At 51.1% G+C, this 18,480-nt stretch overlaps 1 protein-coding gene across 11 annotated transcripts in view; it reads right to left on the bottom strand.

Moving 5' to 3' along the window:
* CCDC57 (coiled-coil domain containing 57) overlaps positions 1 to 18,480 on the bottom strand; it is a 110,566-nt gene that overhangs the window by 42,628 nt on the left and 49,458 nt on the right. For 10 of the 11 annotated variants that reach the window (XM_027517855.1, XM_027517858.1, XM_027517860.1 and 7 more), the window contains 2 exons: positions 16,218 to 16,418; positions 10,717 to 10,903 (listed from right to left, as the gene is read on the bottom strand). In XM_027517855.1, the coding sequence (XP_027373656.1) occupies positions 10,717 to 10,903; positions 16,218 to 16,418 (388 nt within the window). Of the gene's footprint in view, positions 1 to 7,221; positions 10,127 to 10,716; positions 10,904 to 16,217; positions 16,419 to 18,480 lie in introns of those variants that run through there. The other variant, XM_027517865.1, reaches the window with a different exon arrangement.

Here is an 18,480-nt window from a genome sequence, read left to right as displayed (position 1 = left end):
AGGCAAACAAAGACAAAATGGCTCTGAAGCCTCATGCTCATCCCCCCCACTTCTTTGTCCCTGGTATCAGCTCATTTATCCCCCCACTCTCCCTCCCCTTGCTTCTTTGTCTCAGTCTGCCACGCTCTATCAGAAACTGGCCTTTAAAGGGAAAACTTCTGGGACTTCCCAGGTGGTCCAGTGGTAAGACCCCACACTCCCAATGCAGGGGGCCCAGGCACAATGCCTGCTCAGGGAACTAGATTCCACACTCTGCAACTAAGAATTTGCATGCAGCAACTAAGAGTCTGAATAACGCAACTAAACTCTCACATACTACAATGAAAATCAAAGACCTTTGAGTGCTGCAACTGAGATCTGGCACAAATAAATAAATAAAATAATCAACAACAAAAAAATAGAGAAATCTTCTGAGGGTCCAAATAGACCCATTACTTATGTAAGTAAGTAAGACCCATTAGTTATGTTCCCTTGACAAAGGCTGAATTGCCACACACAGTTAAAAGTTTCCAAAAGTAACTGAGGACCTTGGTAGATTTGCTGAAGAATTTAGCATAGTTATTCAAACCTACCAGTCTGGTTTCTCAGATTTATATCAGTTAGTTCACAAGCTTTTTGAGAGGCAAGCCAAACACTGAATGAAATTAGGCTGAAGGAATCACCCTGGGCAGGGGGTGGGGGGGTGGGGGGGTGGCTTTAGAAAAACAAACGCCTAGCTTCTAGTAAAAGAATCTGCCTGCAGTGCAGGAGACACAGGTTCCATCCCTGGTTCAGGAAGATCCCTGAAGAAGGAGATGGCAACCCTCTCCAATATTCTTGCCTGGGAAACCCCATGGACAAAGGAACCTGGAGGGCTACAGTCCATGGGGTCACACAAATCAGACATGACTTAATGACTAAACCACCACAGCTTCTGTTAAGAGGTCAGAACGTTTGCTGAAAACCCCCACCAGCAGTTACAACTGCCTTTCCCAAGCCTGTTGATGGGAACTAAATTCAGGTTTGCACACAAAAATCTGATGAACCCGTTCGTGACTATTTAATTGACTCCAAATTGTCTTTAAAGAAAATACTGGTCTTCCTTCAGATGTTGAAGTCACTCGGATAGCCCTTATCGCCTCACTTACTAATGGCTGAACCAGGATCATTCTCTTTTAGTTAGAAGGACAAGGGTGGAATGGGAGATTATGTTCACTTTAGATTTAGTTAACTTGGCAAATCAGCTGACTCGAATCCTAGGTGAGTCAAGACCACTAAATTCTTAATCTTTAATTTCTGAAAATGAAGGCGCCTTAACAAAACCCTTCTAGTCTCTGCTATTACTGTAAAGAGCCAGGACACGGGAAAAAGATTGCTAAAAGTGTAAGTGTTTTGGGCATCTTTAGCCCTCTAACCAGCCTCTCAAACATCCTCTTAAGCCCCTCCCTGTGAGGGGCTCTGAGGAATGACTGGGGCTCTCTCAATCCTCTCCTTGAATCAGCTTGGAGAAACCACTCTCCAGATTGCGAACGAATCTCTGTCTTTACAGACCCCAGATCACACTCTCAGTGCTCAGCCCCATCACTAAAGAAAAATACTAAGATGGTCCAAATAGTGAGGGTCTCTAATGAACCTCAACAGGGTCCGGTTTCTGAACCTCTTCCCTTTTGCTTAGACCATTTAAGAGGTACACACCCTTTTTTCCTTAGCTCCTCCACCCCTATTAATTTATAAGGCCAGGGCTTCTTGGAAAAGTATCATGCTGGAATTTCTTTCTCCCAAAAAGGGAGAAACAGTTCTAAAATTTGACAGTTGCCATCAAAATAACCAATCAGGTGAATTAAACCACCCTTTGACTTCTTTTATTTGCTCTGTCTCTGATAGTACTGCTTCTGGAAACACTGATCATTTGTCTCTATTGAATCAGGTACCACCCTCCTTATGGGCAAACTGTCCAATTGATATTGGCAAAATCCTCCCATCAAGATTCAAATAGATTCCCTCAAATGCCCTCCCCAGGTAAATAAGCACTTCAACGTATAAAGTCTGTAACAGAAGAGGCTACTGGGGCTCAGGGCCTCATTATCCCCTACAGTAGTTCTTGTATTACTTCTATTTCACTTGAGAGAAAACTTAAGTTCTGTCTGGTTTTTTTACTGGATTTGCATATGGTTCACCATAATTGCATGTCCCAAACTGCAGTTCTTTGTTATTTCCAAATAAACTCATTCTTCTGGGAAAATAGCCTTTTGTTTTTAGGTGAATACTCTTAATCAACTTGAGTGATATAGAAAACCTGAGTCTATAGTGGTAGAAAATCTAGCAACTAATCATCCTGATAATATTATCCCTCAAAACCTCTGGGGTGGGACTTCCCTGGTCATTCAGTGGTTAAGACTCTGTGTTCCCAATGCAGGGGCCCAGGTTAGATCCCTCACGCAGCAACTATCCCTTGTGCCACAACTAAGCCCCAGTGCAGCCAAGTTTAAAAGAAAAAAAAAAGCAAAACCCTGGGACATGGCAAAATTGATACTCAGAAAGGATATTCACATCTTAAAACTATGCAATTACTAAACAAGAAAGGATAAAATAAATGCTTAAGAAATCAGGGAAAGAACAATAAAATAAACCCAAGGAAAGGAACGAATAAAAATAAAATGGAAACTTCTGATAAAGACATAGAAAACCACCCATTGACCCCAAGCAGTCGTCTTTGAGGAAACCCCCTGGAAGGTAGCAAAGAAATCCTAAAACACACAGGTTAATAAACACATTTAACGTGCTCTAGGAGAGATTACCAAGAAACGGGAAGACGTGGTATTTAAAAAAGCAATGACTGGGCTTCCCCGGTGGCTCAGTGATAAAGAATCTGCTTGCCAATGCAGGAGACACGTGTCCTTTCCTGATTTGGGAAGAACCCACATGCTGCGAACAACTAAGTCCGTGTGTGTGCCCTTAGTTGCTCAGTCGTGTCTGACTCTCTGTGACCCCATGAACTGTAGACCGCCAGGCTCCTCTGTCCATGGGATTTTCCATGGCAAGAATACTGGAGTGGGTTGCCATTTCCTACTCCAGGGGAGCTTCCCAACCCAGGGATCGAACCCGTGTCTCTCGTGTCTTCTGCATCTGCACTGGCAGACAGATTCTATACCACTGCGTCACTTGGGAAGCCCAACTAAGCTAAGTCCCACAACTACTGAGCCTGTGCTCCAGAGCCTGGGAGTCGCAACTGCTGAGCCTGCCTGCTGCAACTACTGAATGAAGCCCGAGAGCCCGTGCGTCGCAATGCGAAGAGCCGCCGCAATGAGAAGCCCGTCTACTTTAATTAGAGAAAAGCCTGCACAACAACGAAGACCCAGCACAGCCATAAATAAACAGAATTAAAAAAAAAAAAAGACAAATAGTTGAGAAATTTAAAGAACGGAAAAACCCAGAAAACCCAACCAACCATAAGTTTAAGATATTAAAAATAAAAAAATACTGATTCCAGAGCAGGTTAAATTAAAGCAGAACAACCCTCATGTAGACACAGGATGATAGACCAGGAGCACAAATGGGTTGGGAGCAGCCATAGAGGAAAGGCAGACCACTGGCGAGGGAGAGGTTCACACTGACGCTGGCTTCTCACAGGACAGCAGGGCCCTGCCTGACAAAAAAGCTGTAAGAAAATGCCAATCAGAAGTCTCCTTCCAGCCATGCCATCATTCCAGGAAGTGGTCAAAATGAAATCATTTTATGAAGACAAAGTTTACTGCCCACAGGCCCTTCTTGAAGGAAAGAACAGATCCCTGAATGTCAGATCCTTTCCCTCCAAGGCCCTCAGAACACACGAGCGAAGCTGTGCATGACCCAGGGCTTCCAGGGGTTTGGAGGCGCAGAGTGTGGCAGGGCGCTGATAGCGAGGGGCAAACACACCAAGAATTCATGAAATGTGACCAAAAATCACTGCTTCTCAATTAATATTGTTTATAGGACTGGAGATGCACATGTGGAATCATAATTAATAAACTAAAGCAGTATTTTCCTATTTATGCCCAATAAACAGTACTGGGTCAACCAGCTAACCACCTAGGGAAAAATAAAATAAAGCTAGATCCCTAACCTGTTTCTATTTTACCAAATCATTTCTAGATGAATCAAAGATTCAGCAAGAAGAAAGCTGGGGGAGAGCACAAAAGAAATTCAGCAGAAAAATTACATAATGATATACAAATGGCCAACACACACACACCCACATCCACACACAGAAATGTAAAGAAATACAAATTAAAACAATGAACTAATTTTACCTAACTAAACTGGCAAAAACCAATTCCTAATGAATTTTTAGCTTCTGTGAAGCTGTGGTCAAATAGGCGCTTCACTGTCGTAAAAAAACACCCAAATGCACTTTCCCTGGGGGCGGGGTGGGGGTAGGGGGAGGTGAGGAACGGTTCACACTCCCCTGAGAGGCTGGTTGGAGCATGTCTGCTGGAGCCCAGTGAACAGACATGTGATAGAAGCAGCCCAGTGCATGGAGTCTCCCCTGGGGCCAGCTCGGTGACGGCCCCGAGGGAGGGTGTGCAGAGCTAGGCAGGAGTCACTGTTTCAACATTCGGGTGCATGTGACACCATGAACAGACAATCCAACAGACAGGCAGCAAAGTGCAGACGAGACCTAGTTGGCAGTTTGTGCTTTACAGTATAAATTAACTATCTCTCAGCATTCATTGAAATTTTTATAGTGAGCAAATAGCATTTTCAACATCAAGGGAAAAAAAAAAAGAGCCTTTAAGAAATGTTAGGTATCAGAGAATACATATTGTGTGATCCCCACTCTATGACATGCTGCTGCTGCTGCTGCTAAGTTGAGTCAGTCGTGTCCGACTCTGTGCGACCCCATAGACGGCAGCCCACCAGGTTCCCCCGTCCCTGGGATTCTCCAGGCAAGAACACTGGAGTGGGTTGCCATTTCGTTCTCCAATGCATGAAAGTGAAAAGTGAAAGTCAAGTCGCTCAGTCGTGTCTGACTCTTCTCGACCCCAAGGACTGCAGCCCACCAGGCTCCTCCGCCCATGGGATTTTCCAGGCAACTATGACATGCTGGAAAAGGCTAAACTACAGAGACAGGGAAAAGATGAGTGGTTGTCAGAGGTCAGGAGGGAGGGAAGGTGACCAGGTGGAGCGCACAAGGTTTAAACCCACAGAACATACACCATGAAAGTGAGCCCTGATGTAAAACTGCAGGAGTCTGGGTGATGCTGTGTCAAAGCAGTTTCACTGATTGCAATGAATCTACCATCTAGAGTGGATGTGGGCTCAGCAGGAAAGAATATGTTTGCAGTGCAGGAGACCGCCTGCAATGCAGCAGACTTGGGTTCCATCTGTGGGTCGGGAAGATCCCCTGGAGGAGGAAATGGCAATCTACTGCAGTAGTCTTGCCTGGGAAATCCCAAGGAGAGAGGAGTCTGGCGGGCTACAGTCTGGGGTTGCAAAGAGTCGGACATGACTCAGAAACTAAACCGCACCAAGTAAATGTGGGTGACAGGAGCTGTGCATGTGCAGGCAGGGAGTGTATGGGAAGTCTGTTGTCTTCTGCTCAGTTTTGCTGTGAATCTAAAATTACTTGCCCTCCAAAATAAAGTCTTCCAAAATGGTCAGATGTTAAGATCCTGATAACCGACACTCTAAAGAATCCCAGCTGTGTACTGGATTAAGAAAACATCACAGGCTCCAATTTTGGGGAAAAGGAGAACTGGCAGCAGGAGGAAGAACAAAGTAGGGGAGAGGTAGGTTGAGTTGAAGTCCGCTTGGTCTGGCCTCATGGCCTGTCCCTTTCTGGTCCTTCATTGTGCAGGCCGGCTCAGCTGTACTGGCATCTGCCGTGGTCTTGGCCTTAGCCCCAGCAGATGGTCTGATGGCCACTGTCTCAGAGGTGAGGGGTGAGCACTTGCAGCTGGGCTGATGGGAGAGCAAATGGGGCTGGGACACCTGAGGACAGGTGACGCTCCAGCATTGCCACCTACCCACTCAAGAGACGAGGTAGGAGAGTGAAATTCTGAGTCAGGGCCACATGCCCAATCACATGAGTCTGCCTGTCTGAAAGTGCAGATCTGAACCACATGAGCCTGCCTGTCCATAAATGCAGATCTGAAAGCCTGGAACTGGAGAAGGGGGCATGTGGCTGGGACAGGAGCCTGATCCCAGGCCGTGGGGGATGCAGGACGAAACCAGGGCCAGTGAAGGTGCGGCTCTGCTAGCCCCCTGGGAGATGAAGTCCCTTCCCAGAGGTGGACACGTGAGGACAAGCCCTGGGGTTGACCCTGCCTGGTGGTGCTGGAACCAGAGGGAGCCCAAGTGGGCGTGGCTCTGCCTTGGCTGGATGGTCTCACATTTTCAATATTGTCAAGCGATGAAAACATACTCCTGTCATGGTTGGTCACTCTGTACCACTTAATGACCACAGTCACATGATTGATGACCTGGATAAATCAGCTTTGTTAAAAAACATGCAGACAGACCAGCCTTGGTCACAACCTTTGCTGTCTCCCTATGTGGGAGAGCAGAAACCTACCGCCACACAGTATTGGGGGAGGGTAGCCTTCCCAAAAGGGAACTAATGGAGTGTGCTGGGCATTCTTAAAATAGTTTTTTCTCTTTTAAATTAATTGATTTGGCTGCTCCGGGTCTTCCTGGCTTCATGCAGGCTTTTTCTAGTTGCAGAGAGTTTGGGGCTACTCTCTAGTTGCCACGCTCGGTCTTCTCACTGCGGTGGCTTCTCCCGTTGTGGAACATGGGCTCCAGAGCATGTGGGCTCAGTAGCTGTGGCTCCAGAGCACAGGCTCAGAAGTACAGGGGCTTAGTTGCCCCGGGGCATGTGGGATCCTCCCAGACTGGGATCAAACCTCGCAAGGTGGATTCTTAACCACTGGACCACCAGGGAAGCCCTGTGCTGGGCATTCTTTACAAACCACCATGATGCACAAGTTCACAGAGCAAACCGCTCACCCCTCTCCTCTCATCTACTGTCCTCCTCAAAGTGTTAGGATGGAGGTGCTTCCTGCCAGCCTGCCCTCTGTGTGCATGGGTGCACACGCTCTGTGTATGTTCACCTGGGCCTCAGAGCACACTGTTCTGCGGGGTGCTCTTCTCATAGGCTGACGTGTCTGGGCTGGCACACACATCATGTAGTCAGCATGCTGAGCCTGGTCCAAAGAGTGTCCAAGCCCACGAGGAAACAACACAAAGTGAGGAGTTTTGAAGTCGTTTGGAAAGGCCACATTTTATTGTACTTGACAAAATAATTATCCACAGTGGACTGGAGCTGAAGGGGGAAAACGGGCTGTCTCTCTCGTTTGAGAAGTGCCGTGCAGAGATGGTGCCCGATGGGGATGCAGGAGACCCGTGGGCATGCAAGCGGCCCACACGCTCTCTTTTTAAAAATTTGCTTACTGATTTTTGGCTGTGCTGGGTCTTTGTAGCTGTGAGTGGACTTTCTCTTTTTGCAAGGTGCAGGCTTACTGCAGTGGTTCTCTTGCTGCGCACACAGGCTCTAGGATGCACGGGCTTCAGCAGTTACGGTGTATGGGCTCAGAAGTTGCAGTTCATGGGCTCCAGAGTGTGGGTTCAAGAGTTGTGTGGCAGGGGCTTAGATGCCTCGTGGCATGTGAAGTCTTCCCGGACCAGGGATTGAATCCATGCCCCCCATATCGGCAGGGGGATGGGACCAGCAGGGAAGTCCACCCCACATGCCCTTGAGGGTTAAAGTAGCATCCACGGTCCGATTTCAATGTCCCAAAGATGGACCCCTAGACCTTCCTAGTTGCTTTCTTACTGTAACAAAAAACACTGCCAAACATCCTTGCATTCGCATCTTTTTCAGATTTGTGAGAAAATGTTTTTAAAAGATCTCTAGGGGAAGATTTGCGTATTCAAAGGGTATGCTAATTTAAAAAGTTGTGAGATGCAGGCAAACTGCCCTTAGAGAGGCTTCACCAATGACAGCTCCTGAGATGGGACTTTTTAGTCTGGGCGTGAACTCAACGCTGACTTACTTGCCCTCTTCAGACTCCTGCAGAGGCAAGTGGCATCCATACCCTTGTCACATCTGGGGATTTCTCCTGGACGCTCCGTCCGGCACTTCGCCTGTCATCAGTGAATGCCCATGTTGGGTACTGGTTCTTTTTCATCTGTCAGGTATGCTGCAAATATTTCTCCCATCTGTTATTTGTCTTTTATCTTTGTGTACGATGTCTTTTCCTTACAGATGTTTTAGGATGTGACGACATCAACTCTGTTGATTTTTGCCTTTCCCACCTCTAGGTGGTTTTAGACTTTTTTTTTAACCATTATTTAGGGAAGACTTCCTCATACAAAGGTGAACTGAGCCAGTGTGTGCATGGCCAATGGGGGAAAGGGCAGGTGGAGCAGAATCCCACATCCCTGCACATACTGAAGTCTTAGGAAATGAAAGAGCGATAACCAGAGATGCAGACGAAAACAGTTACAGGCCACTATGTACTGCTCTATGGTAGTACTTGGAAGACTAGGGACTTTGGAGAGATTTCCAGCAAAATGCACATGTCCAGAATTGATCCAAGAAGAGGCAGAAAATCCATACAGACAGATCACCAGAGAAGAAAAACAGAAGATATTACGAAAAGTCTACCACTAATGAAAACACCAGGCATGGAAGGCTCTACTGCTGAGGTCTCTCTAACTTTCACAGAAGGCTGCAAACTTGGCCACGAGGAACGTGTAGCTTTCTCTGACACTGGGAGGCACAGGAAGGCAGGCCCGGCAATGGATGATCTGCTCCTTTGTTGGATGGATGGCCGGATGGATGGATGCGGGGTAGATGGGTTGAGAGATGTGTGAGTGTGTCAGTGAGTGGATGCTGGATAGAGAGGTAGGTGGATGACTCACTCACATACTTGATGGCTGTGAGGCCAGCTGATTAGGCTAGGAATTCACCATGAGGAGAAAGACAGGTTAGGTCGGAGGGGGAGGGAGGCATGGCTGTGCCTCCCTCTGGAAGCCTCGGGGGCTGAGAGGGCAACTGAGCAGTGGCAGGGCTTGGCACAGAGGCCAAGGTGAAGGAGAAGCAAGGTTCAGATGTGGGAGGGAATGCAGTGGAATTAAGAAATGGAGCCGTAAGTGAATGAAGGCCATGAAATGACAGGAATGTGGGGCGAGAAGCACATACACGACATGACCCTTAAAAGTAAAAATAGGGTTTTTAGTGAACTTGGCAGAAGATGGCCCAGAAGTGCCCCTAAGGAACAAGCAAAGCCAAACCTTCCCCTTCAACTTGTGGAACAGAAGGAGGACTGAACGAAAGCAGGGCTTTGTCAAACGGGTCCCAAGGGAAGGAGCCAGCTCCCGTGAAAGACGCCCTCGGTTGCTGCTCGCACACTGATGACATCTAGAAATACACTGAGCGCTGCTCACCCTTCTTCTTTCAGGGGTGGGTTCTTAGAAGGACAAAGCCTCTGAGCAAAGTCTCGCCCAGGTCCCATGCACACAAAAGGTGGATGTGTACAGCGGTCTCCAAGTACAACTGGGGATCATTTTACACGGATGGTTTGGTTGACCTCTGTGTCTCGGGCGCCTGGCACATAGCAGCCACTCAAAAAGATGTCTGCTGAAAACACAAGTGACTTGTCTGTTCCTCCTTAGATTTTCCAGGGTCTTCCACACCCTCTCCCCTCAGTTCCGCAGTCCCCTTTGTGCTCTCGAGTCCCACTTTCAATCGCTTGGTAATTTCAGGAGTCAACATATTAAGGCTAAATATTAATGTATTCAAAACAACTATTCTCGTTCATGCAGGTATGTGCTGGGGAGAGACCAGGGTGGATGTTCTGTCCCATCTCCTCCCCTTCAGTGGGAAGTGCTTTCTGGACACTGCAGTGGTTGGGGGTGAGAAGGACCTGGGAAGGAAGCCGGGGCTCTCGTTAGCCGAGAGAAGCATTTTGTGGATACCCTGTTGCTCTGAGCTCTTTACAGCCACACTGGAGCACTCTGCCTCCAACAGGAAATGCAAGTCAGAGACCTTGCTCCTAAAGTAGGTGAGCTGTCATGGAGAGAGGGGTGGCTTAGTTTCATATCCACAAGGTGAAATCCCAAAGACCGGAGATTTGGAGATCATCACAGTTACTCAAAGCTGTAGCTGGAAAAGGACAGAGGCAGGAGCCACAGAAGGTGAGGGGGAGGCTGCGAGAAAGGGGCCGGCGCCTTGGCTGCAGGAAAACCAAGGGGTTTAAAAGCAGGGAGGCTGGTGCGCTGAGACACTGGGAGAGGCTCAATGTCTAGTAGCTCTAGTGGGTTAATCGTGGGACCTCAGGCCCAGTTCATGGGTCCCTTTCTCAGGAACCAGCACCACGACGGGCAGCCTGGGCATCTGCAGCCCACGGTCCAGGCTTTGGCCACACCGCACACACTGCCGCCTTTATCCTGAGGAGGCTAAGGCTGTGGCTGGCCTGGGAACACGGCAGCCTTTGCTGCCACCACAAAGCCGCATAGAAATGCCAGCTGCTTCGCTAACCTGTGGCATTTTTCTCACAAAATGCTGCCAGAAGGGTGGGTTCACAGGACTCCCACGGCAGAGATCAAGCAGAGTCCTGTCTGTCCTTCCTTCTGTCCCCACCCCCAGCCTGGGCTGGGCCTCCCCACTCCGCCCAGCCCTCCTCGGGCCAGCCCTGCCCTGCACCCTGCACCTCCATCCCCAGAGCAGGGGCGGAGTGGGGGGGAATGACCCACCGGTAAGGTGCCCCAGCTCCGCTCGCAGCCGGTTTCCCAGCTCCAGGAGCTGCTCCTTCTCCAGGCGCAGCCGCAGGATCTTCCTGGCAGCCTCCTTGAGCTTCCTCTGGAGTCGGGGCACAGACAGGACCTGCAGGGGCTGCGTCCCATGGTCCTCTGTCCCCGCGGGTCCCCCGTCTGCAGGAACCTGTGAACAAACCCACATGGCAGAGACCATCAGATGAGCCTGGGGTTGTGGGGCGGGGAGGAGGAAGTGGGAGTTGGGGTGCGGACGGCGGGACACTGCCTGACCAACTGTCCCAGAAGCCACACCACTGGGTGACGTCCCTCCAGCCTAACAGACAAACGGGCGTCCCTGCAATATGACGCATCCACAGCAGCCTTCACTCTCATTGTGGGGGGGCGGGGGGAGAGAAGTATGTGATGAAGGTCGTCAAAGCTCCTAGGCCAAGGCTTGCCTGCCCTTGCTTACTCTGTGGCTCCCCCACCCCCTCACCACCAACGCTTTTGTGTCTTTCCAGTGAAGACAATGAGGAAGCAGCCCAGGCCCGGGACCCATGAGGGCTACACGTGTGATCACCACCTCCTCTGCTGGCCCCTCTGTCATAGGCTGGGTGCCTGCTGTCTGTCTGGTATGGAAGGGGGCCGGCGGAGACCCGAAGTGAGGCCCTGATGGGAACCCAGCCTCGGTTACTCTTTCTCCAGCCCTGGACATTTGCGCGGCTGGGCCCCTCTCCAGTGCCCCCTCTGCCCTCACTCGCTCAGCACGTTGCTTCCCCTGCCTCCTCTCTGACTTCATCTGTCCAGACTCCTAACTCAGACACTTACTCCACCTGTCCTTCAGACTTCCCTCAACCATCACAGGCTGGCCCAGGTTTCCCACCATCCTGACCCTGACGAGAGTGCAGAAATCAAAGGAGGCCAAAGGCAGGAGCAGTGGCTGCTTGGGGTCTCAGCTTGTGGGCCAGGAGGTAGTCCCGGGAAAAACACCCAGGCTCTGAGCCCCCTTGCCCGGGCGGTACCATGCGGCCCTTCACTCTACCACTGACCCAGCTGTCCCATTTCCCGCTATCCCATGGTCCAACCGTGTGGCTCTTACACACACATGCTGTCCTACCTAGAGGGGTTTTTGGAACGGGGTGGGGTGTGGGGAAAAGAGAAAGGGAAAAAGGAGAATGTGTGTGGCTGCCTCTGTGCCGGGCAGGGGCCCAGGAAGAGCCAGTGGTGTCCAAGGCCCCGAGGGAAGCAGGTGGCCTACTTAGGCATGGCTATGGCTGACACCTATGAAAAGCGCGCTGCTGACCCAGCCAAGCGAACTGGCGCCAGAACGAGGAACCTGCTCTGTGTCCCTGGAACAGGAGCACACCCTGTCCTGGCCCAGTTTCCTGGTGTGTCTTTTCAGGGCTGGCATACACCTGTGCCCTCCTATGGCCTTGGAGCCACGCTGACCGCACAGCAGTGCCTCTAGCACATGCCTGGCATGTGGCGTGAAGGGGGCATATGGAGGTGAGATGGCAAAGGGAACATCAGAGAAAGGCCTTGGCTCAGGGTCTCTCAAGGGCACAGGACCAGGACTGGTGGGAGACCTGGAGTGGGAATTCGCACATGGGGCTGCACAGGCCCCAGGCGGCTGACATGACGACCCCTTTGGAAAGTCGCACAGCCTCCAGGGGTGCAGCCCTGGGGTTGGGGGACCAGCCCAGTCAATTCTTCAGGCTTGGTCCCTCTCTACAGGGATATGCTGTAGGATTATCTTGTGTTATCTGAAGTAAAATCCTGAAAACAGAGACTTTCCAAACCTCAGGACACTTAGAAATCTAAAAATCTCTTCAAAAGCAGCACCCCTGCACCACCACTCCACCCCACCCCCCATCCCCCGCCCAGCAGATGGCCCCTGGCCTGGGCCGAGGAACCAACGCTGCCCAGGAAGTGGCAGCTCTCAGGGCTGGGGAGTCCTGATCTTAAACGGTCCGTGTTCTTTCATACCATGATCGCACGCGATGAGTGGGGGACTGCAGCTGGGCCCCCCGCTCTTAAGCTCAGTTCCTGGTAAGATGAAGCTTATTTTGATGACTCTACAGCCTCAGCCCACAGTGACACAATGCTAATAATGACCTGAAACACCTAGGAGCTTCTGCACTGCTACATTCAGGGGCCAAGGCTGTGACGGCCACATCCCCCTGCCCCCACCTTGCTCGGGTGCCAGTGCCAGCATCTTGGCCAGAATCCACGCAGCAGAGGGGAAGCTTGAGGCGTCCTAATGACTCTGTTCCCCAGGGAAGGGAGTGCCTGGGCTCCCCCCACCCCCCTCCCACCCCCCCGCCCCCACCCCGTGAGAAGCCCTGTGGGGAGGCTGAGGACCAGGGAGAAGCAGTGCGGGCTCCAGTGGGAGGGAGAGCAGCGCCGGCAGCCAGCACTGTCCCCTGGCGGTCGAAGCCGGGCGAAGTACAGTAGGCGTCTTGGGCTCTTTGCAGAGGGGCCCGCGGGAGGGAGGGGCCTGGGTGAGCAGAGAAACACCCAGTGTTCCCAAGTGTGACTATGCAGCCTGAGGGGTGCTCTGCGGTCTGCAGGTCCCTTCCGGGTTGGGGGTCTGGACTTGATGTGGCAGAATCTCATCCCCAGGGAGAAGCTGCAGGGGTGGCCTGAGGCCCGACGCCCCTCTCACTGCTGGTGCTTCCTCCCCTCTCCACATACATCTCTCTCTGAACCACCTGAGGGTGAGTTGGAGACATTGCACCCCTTTCTGCCCTGATACTTCAGTTTGTACTTTCTAAAAATAGGGACATTCTCTTAGTAATCAGTTAAGAAAGCTGCCCAGATGGCTGACCCAACCCATCTTGAAAGCTGCACAGCCTCTAGGGGTGCAAAGGTTGAGGGGGTAGGGGAGCGGCTAGGCCATCCTTTCTCTAGGCTTGGTCCTCCTCTACAGGAACACGGCAGAAGTTTCACAGGGCCATGGCATTATGACCTAACGCACAGTCCACAGGCACCTCCATCAGCTGCCCAGAGGACATCCTTTATGGCCTATTTCTCCTGCCCGGGGTCCACGATCTCACACGTCTTCCATGTCCCAGGCGCCTCAGTCCTCAGAATGCTCTCAACAGGACAGGCTGCATGTTTAGTGTCCCTCGCTCAGGATCTGTCCAAAATCTCATACTTGGGAGTCAGGAGTGAGGCTATCCCTCTCCTGTCCATTGGCTCACGATGTCCCTCTGTCCCAATGTTGGCAAAGGAAGCTAGCTGATCCCTTGGAAGTGGTGTCCACAGGCTGCTGCACTGGAAAGTTACTGAAGAACTTGTAGGGAGATTCCTTATAAACAGCTTGTCCAGAATTTCAGCATCCATTGACGACATTCCCATGGTATCATTCCTTTCACATCCTTGGCTGATGTTCTAAGTAAGAAAGAGTTTCCCTCTCTCCTTCCTTTCCTTGTCAGCTTATGTGCATCAGCATGAATGCAAATTTTGGTAGACAAATTATAACAGTGACTTCATGAGTGACTAGTCTGGATCTGGTCAGTGGGAGCCCTTTATGCTGGCTCCTGCCTCCTTGTCATGTCTCTGTGGCGGTGGAATCGGCCTCTTACCCTGGTTCTTCTCTGCAGAGCATCAAGTTCAGGAATGCGATCTAGGTACTGGCTATGTGCTCACCCACCCTGGGGAGCCACTGTTCCTTGGCTCCCAGTGGATGGAGCCAGGATGTGTGAACACCCCTCTCTTCAAAGTAACTCACGAGTTTAACCTGGTGACTCCAACCCCAATTTGTGCCCCAGAGGTACCTCAGCCCTCTCCACCACCGTTTCCCCCAGTCTGGGAAGCCTGATGCCCACAACCTCTTCTCTGGGCACCCAACACACAACAAGTGGAGCCTGGATTGGGTGGGCCTGGTCTGGGCCAAGGGTTTCCTATGCCTCCAATTTTTCACCCTAGGAGTGACCTCACCAAGGTCATGGGACACCTAGACCTGGAAGGAGGTGGGACCCTGATAGCTGTGCAGAAACTACAAGACCCAGAGAGCTCACTCAACACCCACCCTGGGAGAACAGCCGTGGGCCTCAAGTTGCTTCAGATCCCAGGCTGTCTGCCAAGGGATAAGTACCTCAACTTTAATTTCCACTCATTTGCAGAGTTTCTTCCTCTTTCACTCAAAACAGGTGGGGTTAGTGAGTTATGTGAGGGCTGCTAACAAGGGAGCTATGAGGGCCACTGGGGCTGCAGCAAGCCCCTGGCAGCACCCGGAGCAACTGTGGCCATGGCAGGAGAGCAGACACATCACCGCTGGCAACTGCTGCCCAGCCGGGCCTGGAGCTTCTGGACTTGACTCCTGAGATACAGGACTGTGGAGATGTCTGAGGCTCCTGGGGACAGCATCCACCTACCGATGGCACAGAGGGTTCACTTTACACTTCCAGTGTCCCCACAGCTCAGACTCCCTCAGCCTCCCCCTCACCAGCCCCTAAAGACACTCCTCACATGTTTGCCTCTGCCAAGGCACAGTGGCCCCCATCGTGTTCACTGGGCCAGACAGCGTCCTGGGCTGCGTATTCTCCCTTCGAGGCCCTTCACAGCCCCCGATAGTGGGTCCTGGAGTCGGGTCCCTCCTGTGTCCCTAAGTCACTCTCATAGCTTGGTCTGTGGGATGAGAGCCACTCAGCAGGGAGTGAGGTCGGTAGGGAATACAGTCAATGCTGTTTCTGCCCAAGGACTCTCAGCACCTTCCAGACGTCATCTTATTGTCCCTAAAACTTTCAGCTTATCACTATCACCATCTGCAAACATAGGTAACACAGGTAACTGCAGGTCACCGCAGCAATTACAGGTAATTACACATAATTACAGGTAACTGCAGGTCACCATCTGTGGTTGCAGGTAACTGACAGGTCTCAGGAGGTGTGTCACATGATGTCCTGTGACAAAAGCCATTCTTTGCAGCATTTCTATAACGGCATTCAGGAAGCGGGAAAGTAGCCTGTCTGGTACGTACGTAGGGAAAACGTGCTGCGGTAGCACTCGTGCCCTGGCCTGGGACCTTGGCCTAAACCCAACCATGGAACTTGAGGGGACTGGGTGCCAAGGGCCTGACCAGGACCAGGACACTAGGTGGCCTGGTGGCCAGTGCTCCAGGCAGGATCTCACACACTGAGAAGCTCATGAGACCCACAGGGTCCACCCCTGGGGGTCCTCTGGAAGGAAAAGTCACCTTGTTACATCCATTTCAGGGCTTCCCAGGCCCTTGAAGCACATGGTCAAGGCCTCCTGTTCTAGAGGACACGGAATGGCCCCCTTCATGTGTGCAGGCTCCCTATAGTTTTAAATGAGGGATCTCAGCGACCTGCACGACAAGGGTGGGGTGGCAGCCCTTTACGGCGTCTGCAGAGAACAGCCCAGACAAAGCCAGCCCAGCCAGGGAAGAAGAGGGAGGGAGGGGAGGCTCCCCACTGGCCAAGACTGCACCCCAGACAAGTCCCGGCACAGGATGCAGAGCACCAGAGGGCACCCACCTCTCCTCCAACAGCTGCAGTATCTGAGGCCTTTGGTTGCTGCCTGCTGGCAGTGCCCCCACTTTCCTTCCGAGCTGACCCGAGATGCTTCTCCAGCTCGGCCACCTGCTTCTGCAGCTGCAGAGCCTCCAGGTGCACCTGGTCCAGCTCGTGGGGAAGCTCTCGCTGGATGGTGTCCACGTCCAGGACTTCCTGCAGCACCTGGGAGGCCATTTTAGAGGCAATGTTAGGAAGGAGGCAGGCTCTGGGAGGGGGTCTGGAACAGATCAGCAGGGAGGACTGGGAAGCAAGAGAAGGGAGGTACTAGGTGGCAGAAAGTCCAGAAAGATCAGAAGGACACATGCCAGTCAGCCTCCCCTCTCTGGCTTAATTCCAACCTCCATAAGACAGCACCCCCACAACCAAGCCACTGCACTTCTGCATGAGCAGCCTGGGTTAGCTGCGGGGTGGCTGGGAGGTACGTGAGCAGAGTCCAGGCCAGAGCTCTGGGGCCACCCTGTCCTTCAGCTGCCTCTCTGGATGTCTGCTCTCCCGGCATAAAGAGGGAAAGACAGGCAAAAAGAAAGACACACTTCTCTACACCCTCAACTTTCCCATTTTACTCTCAGGAAGATAAGATACCATCTTCCTATTCCGGAGGCTTCCACCAGGCTTCCACCTGGTGGCTCAGCTGGTAAAGAGTCTGCCTTAATGCAGGAGACCTGGGTTTAATCCCTGAGTCAGGAAGATCCCCTGGAAAAGGGAACAGTAACCCACTCCAGTATTTTTGTCTGGAGAATTCCATGGAAAGAGGAGCCTGGCAGGTCACAGTTCATGGGATCACAAAGAGTCGGACGTGACTGAGTGACTAACACTTTCCTGTTTCAGGGATTTCTATAACGAGTTTGTAATGAATATTTTATTCTTTGTCACATACACCAAAAAAGGTGATCATCTGATAAACAAACATTGTTAAGTAAAAACAAATAGAAAACACCTTTTAGGGTAGACTTTTTCCCTCAGGATAATCAAATAATCTGTGATTACCAAGACAAAATTAAAAGTTCTTATTTACATATTTATTTCCTGTTTGTAGCTTGTGGGGTGTGTGAAATCCTCATGGTGGGGCAGAACTGGGAAAGGGCACAGATCTGAAGGACCCCTGCCCTCATATGTGACACAGGTCTGCAACCCCAGAAAGAGAAAAGCAGTCAAGTTCATCCCCACTGCAACAGCACAACTGCTCTTCAGTCAAGATGAGGCATCTGATTTCCAGGCACTGCCTGCTCCCCACAGAAGACAGAAAACTCTGAGCAATGTCTGTCACTAGCTAGGAGTTCTGTTCCACAGAAGATGCAGAGTCTGTAGGATGGTCTAACCTACATACTTATGGACTTGAAAGGACACGGGAAAATGGCCCCATGGGAAAGAAATACCACAAGGCAACACGGAGGTGTGACACCGCCAACACCAGCAGTAAGAGCTGTGCTCCCAGGGACATCATCAAGACCACGGAAAGATAAGGCAGGGAATGGCAGGAAAAGTCTGCAAATCACGTATCTGACCAGAGACTTGAACCCAGAAAATACAAAGAACTCTGATAATTCAACAATGAGACGACAGACAGCCCAATTAAAAATGGGCAGAGGATACTCATGGACATGTCTTCAAAAAAGACATACAAATGGCTGATAAGCACACGAAAACATACTCAACGTCATTTTTTATCAGTTCAGTTCAGTTGTTCGGTCATGTCCGACTCTTTGCCACCCCATTTCTTTTATCAAGAAAATGCAAATGGGCCACAGTGAGATCCACCTCAAACCTGCTAGGACTAGAGTCAAAAAGACAGAAAGCAGTTGCTGCTGGTGAGGACGTGAGACACGGGGGCCCTCGTGCACCTTCTGGGAGTGGAAAGTGCTCAGCCACTGTGGAAATGTTTAGTGGTTCTCCAAAAGTTAAATGTAGAATTACCCTGAGACCAGGGATTCCACTCCTTTACGTCTACCTGGAAGAACTGAACCACGCGCTTGGACAGACAGGAGTCCACCACACTGACAGCAGCCAAATGGCAGAAGCGACCCAAGTGTCCGGCAGATGAGCGGGTACACTGAATGTGGGGTTCTTAAGAGGAAGTTCCGACCCCTGCTACAATACGGATGAACCCTGAGGACATTATGCTGAGTGAAAGCAGCCAGTCACAGAAGAACAAATACTGAGTGATGTCACTCATAGGAGGCTCCCAGAGGAGCCGGCTTCACAGAGACCAGAAGAGTAGAGTTTA

Source organism: Bos indicus x Bos taurus, chromosome 19 (assembly GCF_003369695.1).
Source record: "Bos indicus x Bos taurus breed Angus x Brahman F1 hybrid chromosome 19, Bos_hybrid_MaternalHap_v2.0, whole genome shotgun sequence".
Taxonomy (NCBI): Eukaryota; Metazoa; Chordata; class Mammalia; order Artiodactyla; family Bovidae; genus Bos; species Bos indicus x Bos taurus.
The sequence above is the reverse complement of the archived record's forward strand: the minus strand, read 5'-3'. Positions and strand labels throughout refer to the sequence as shown.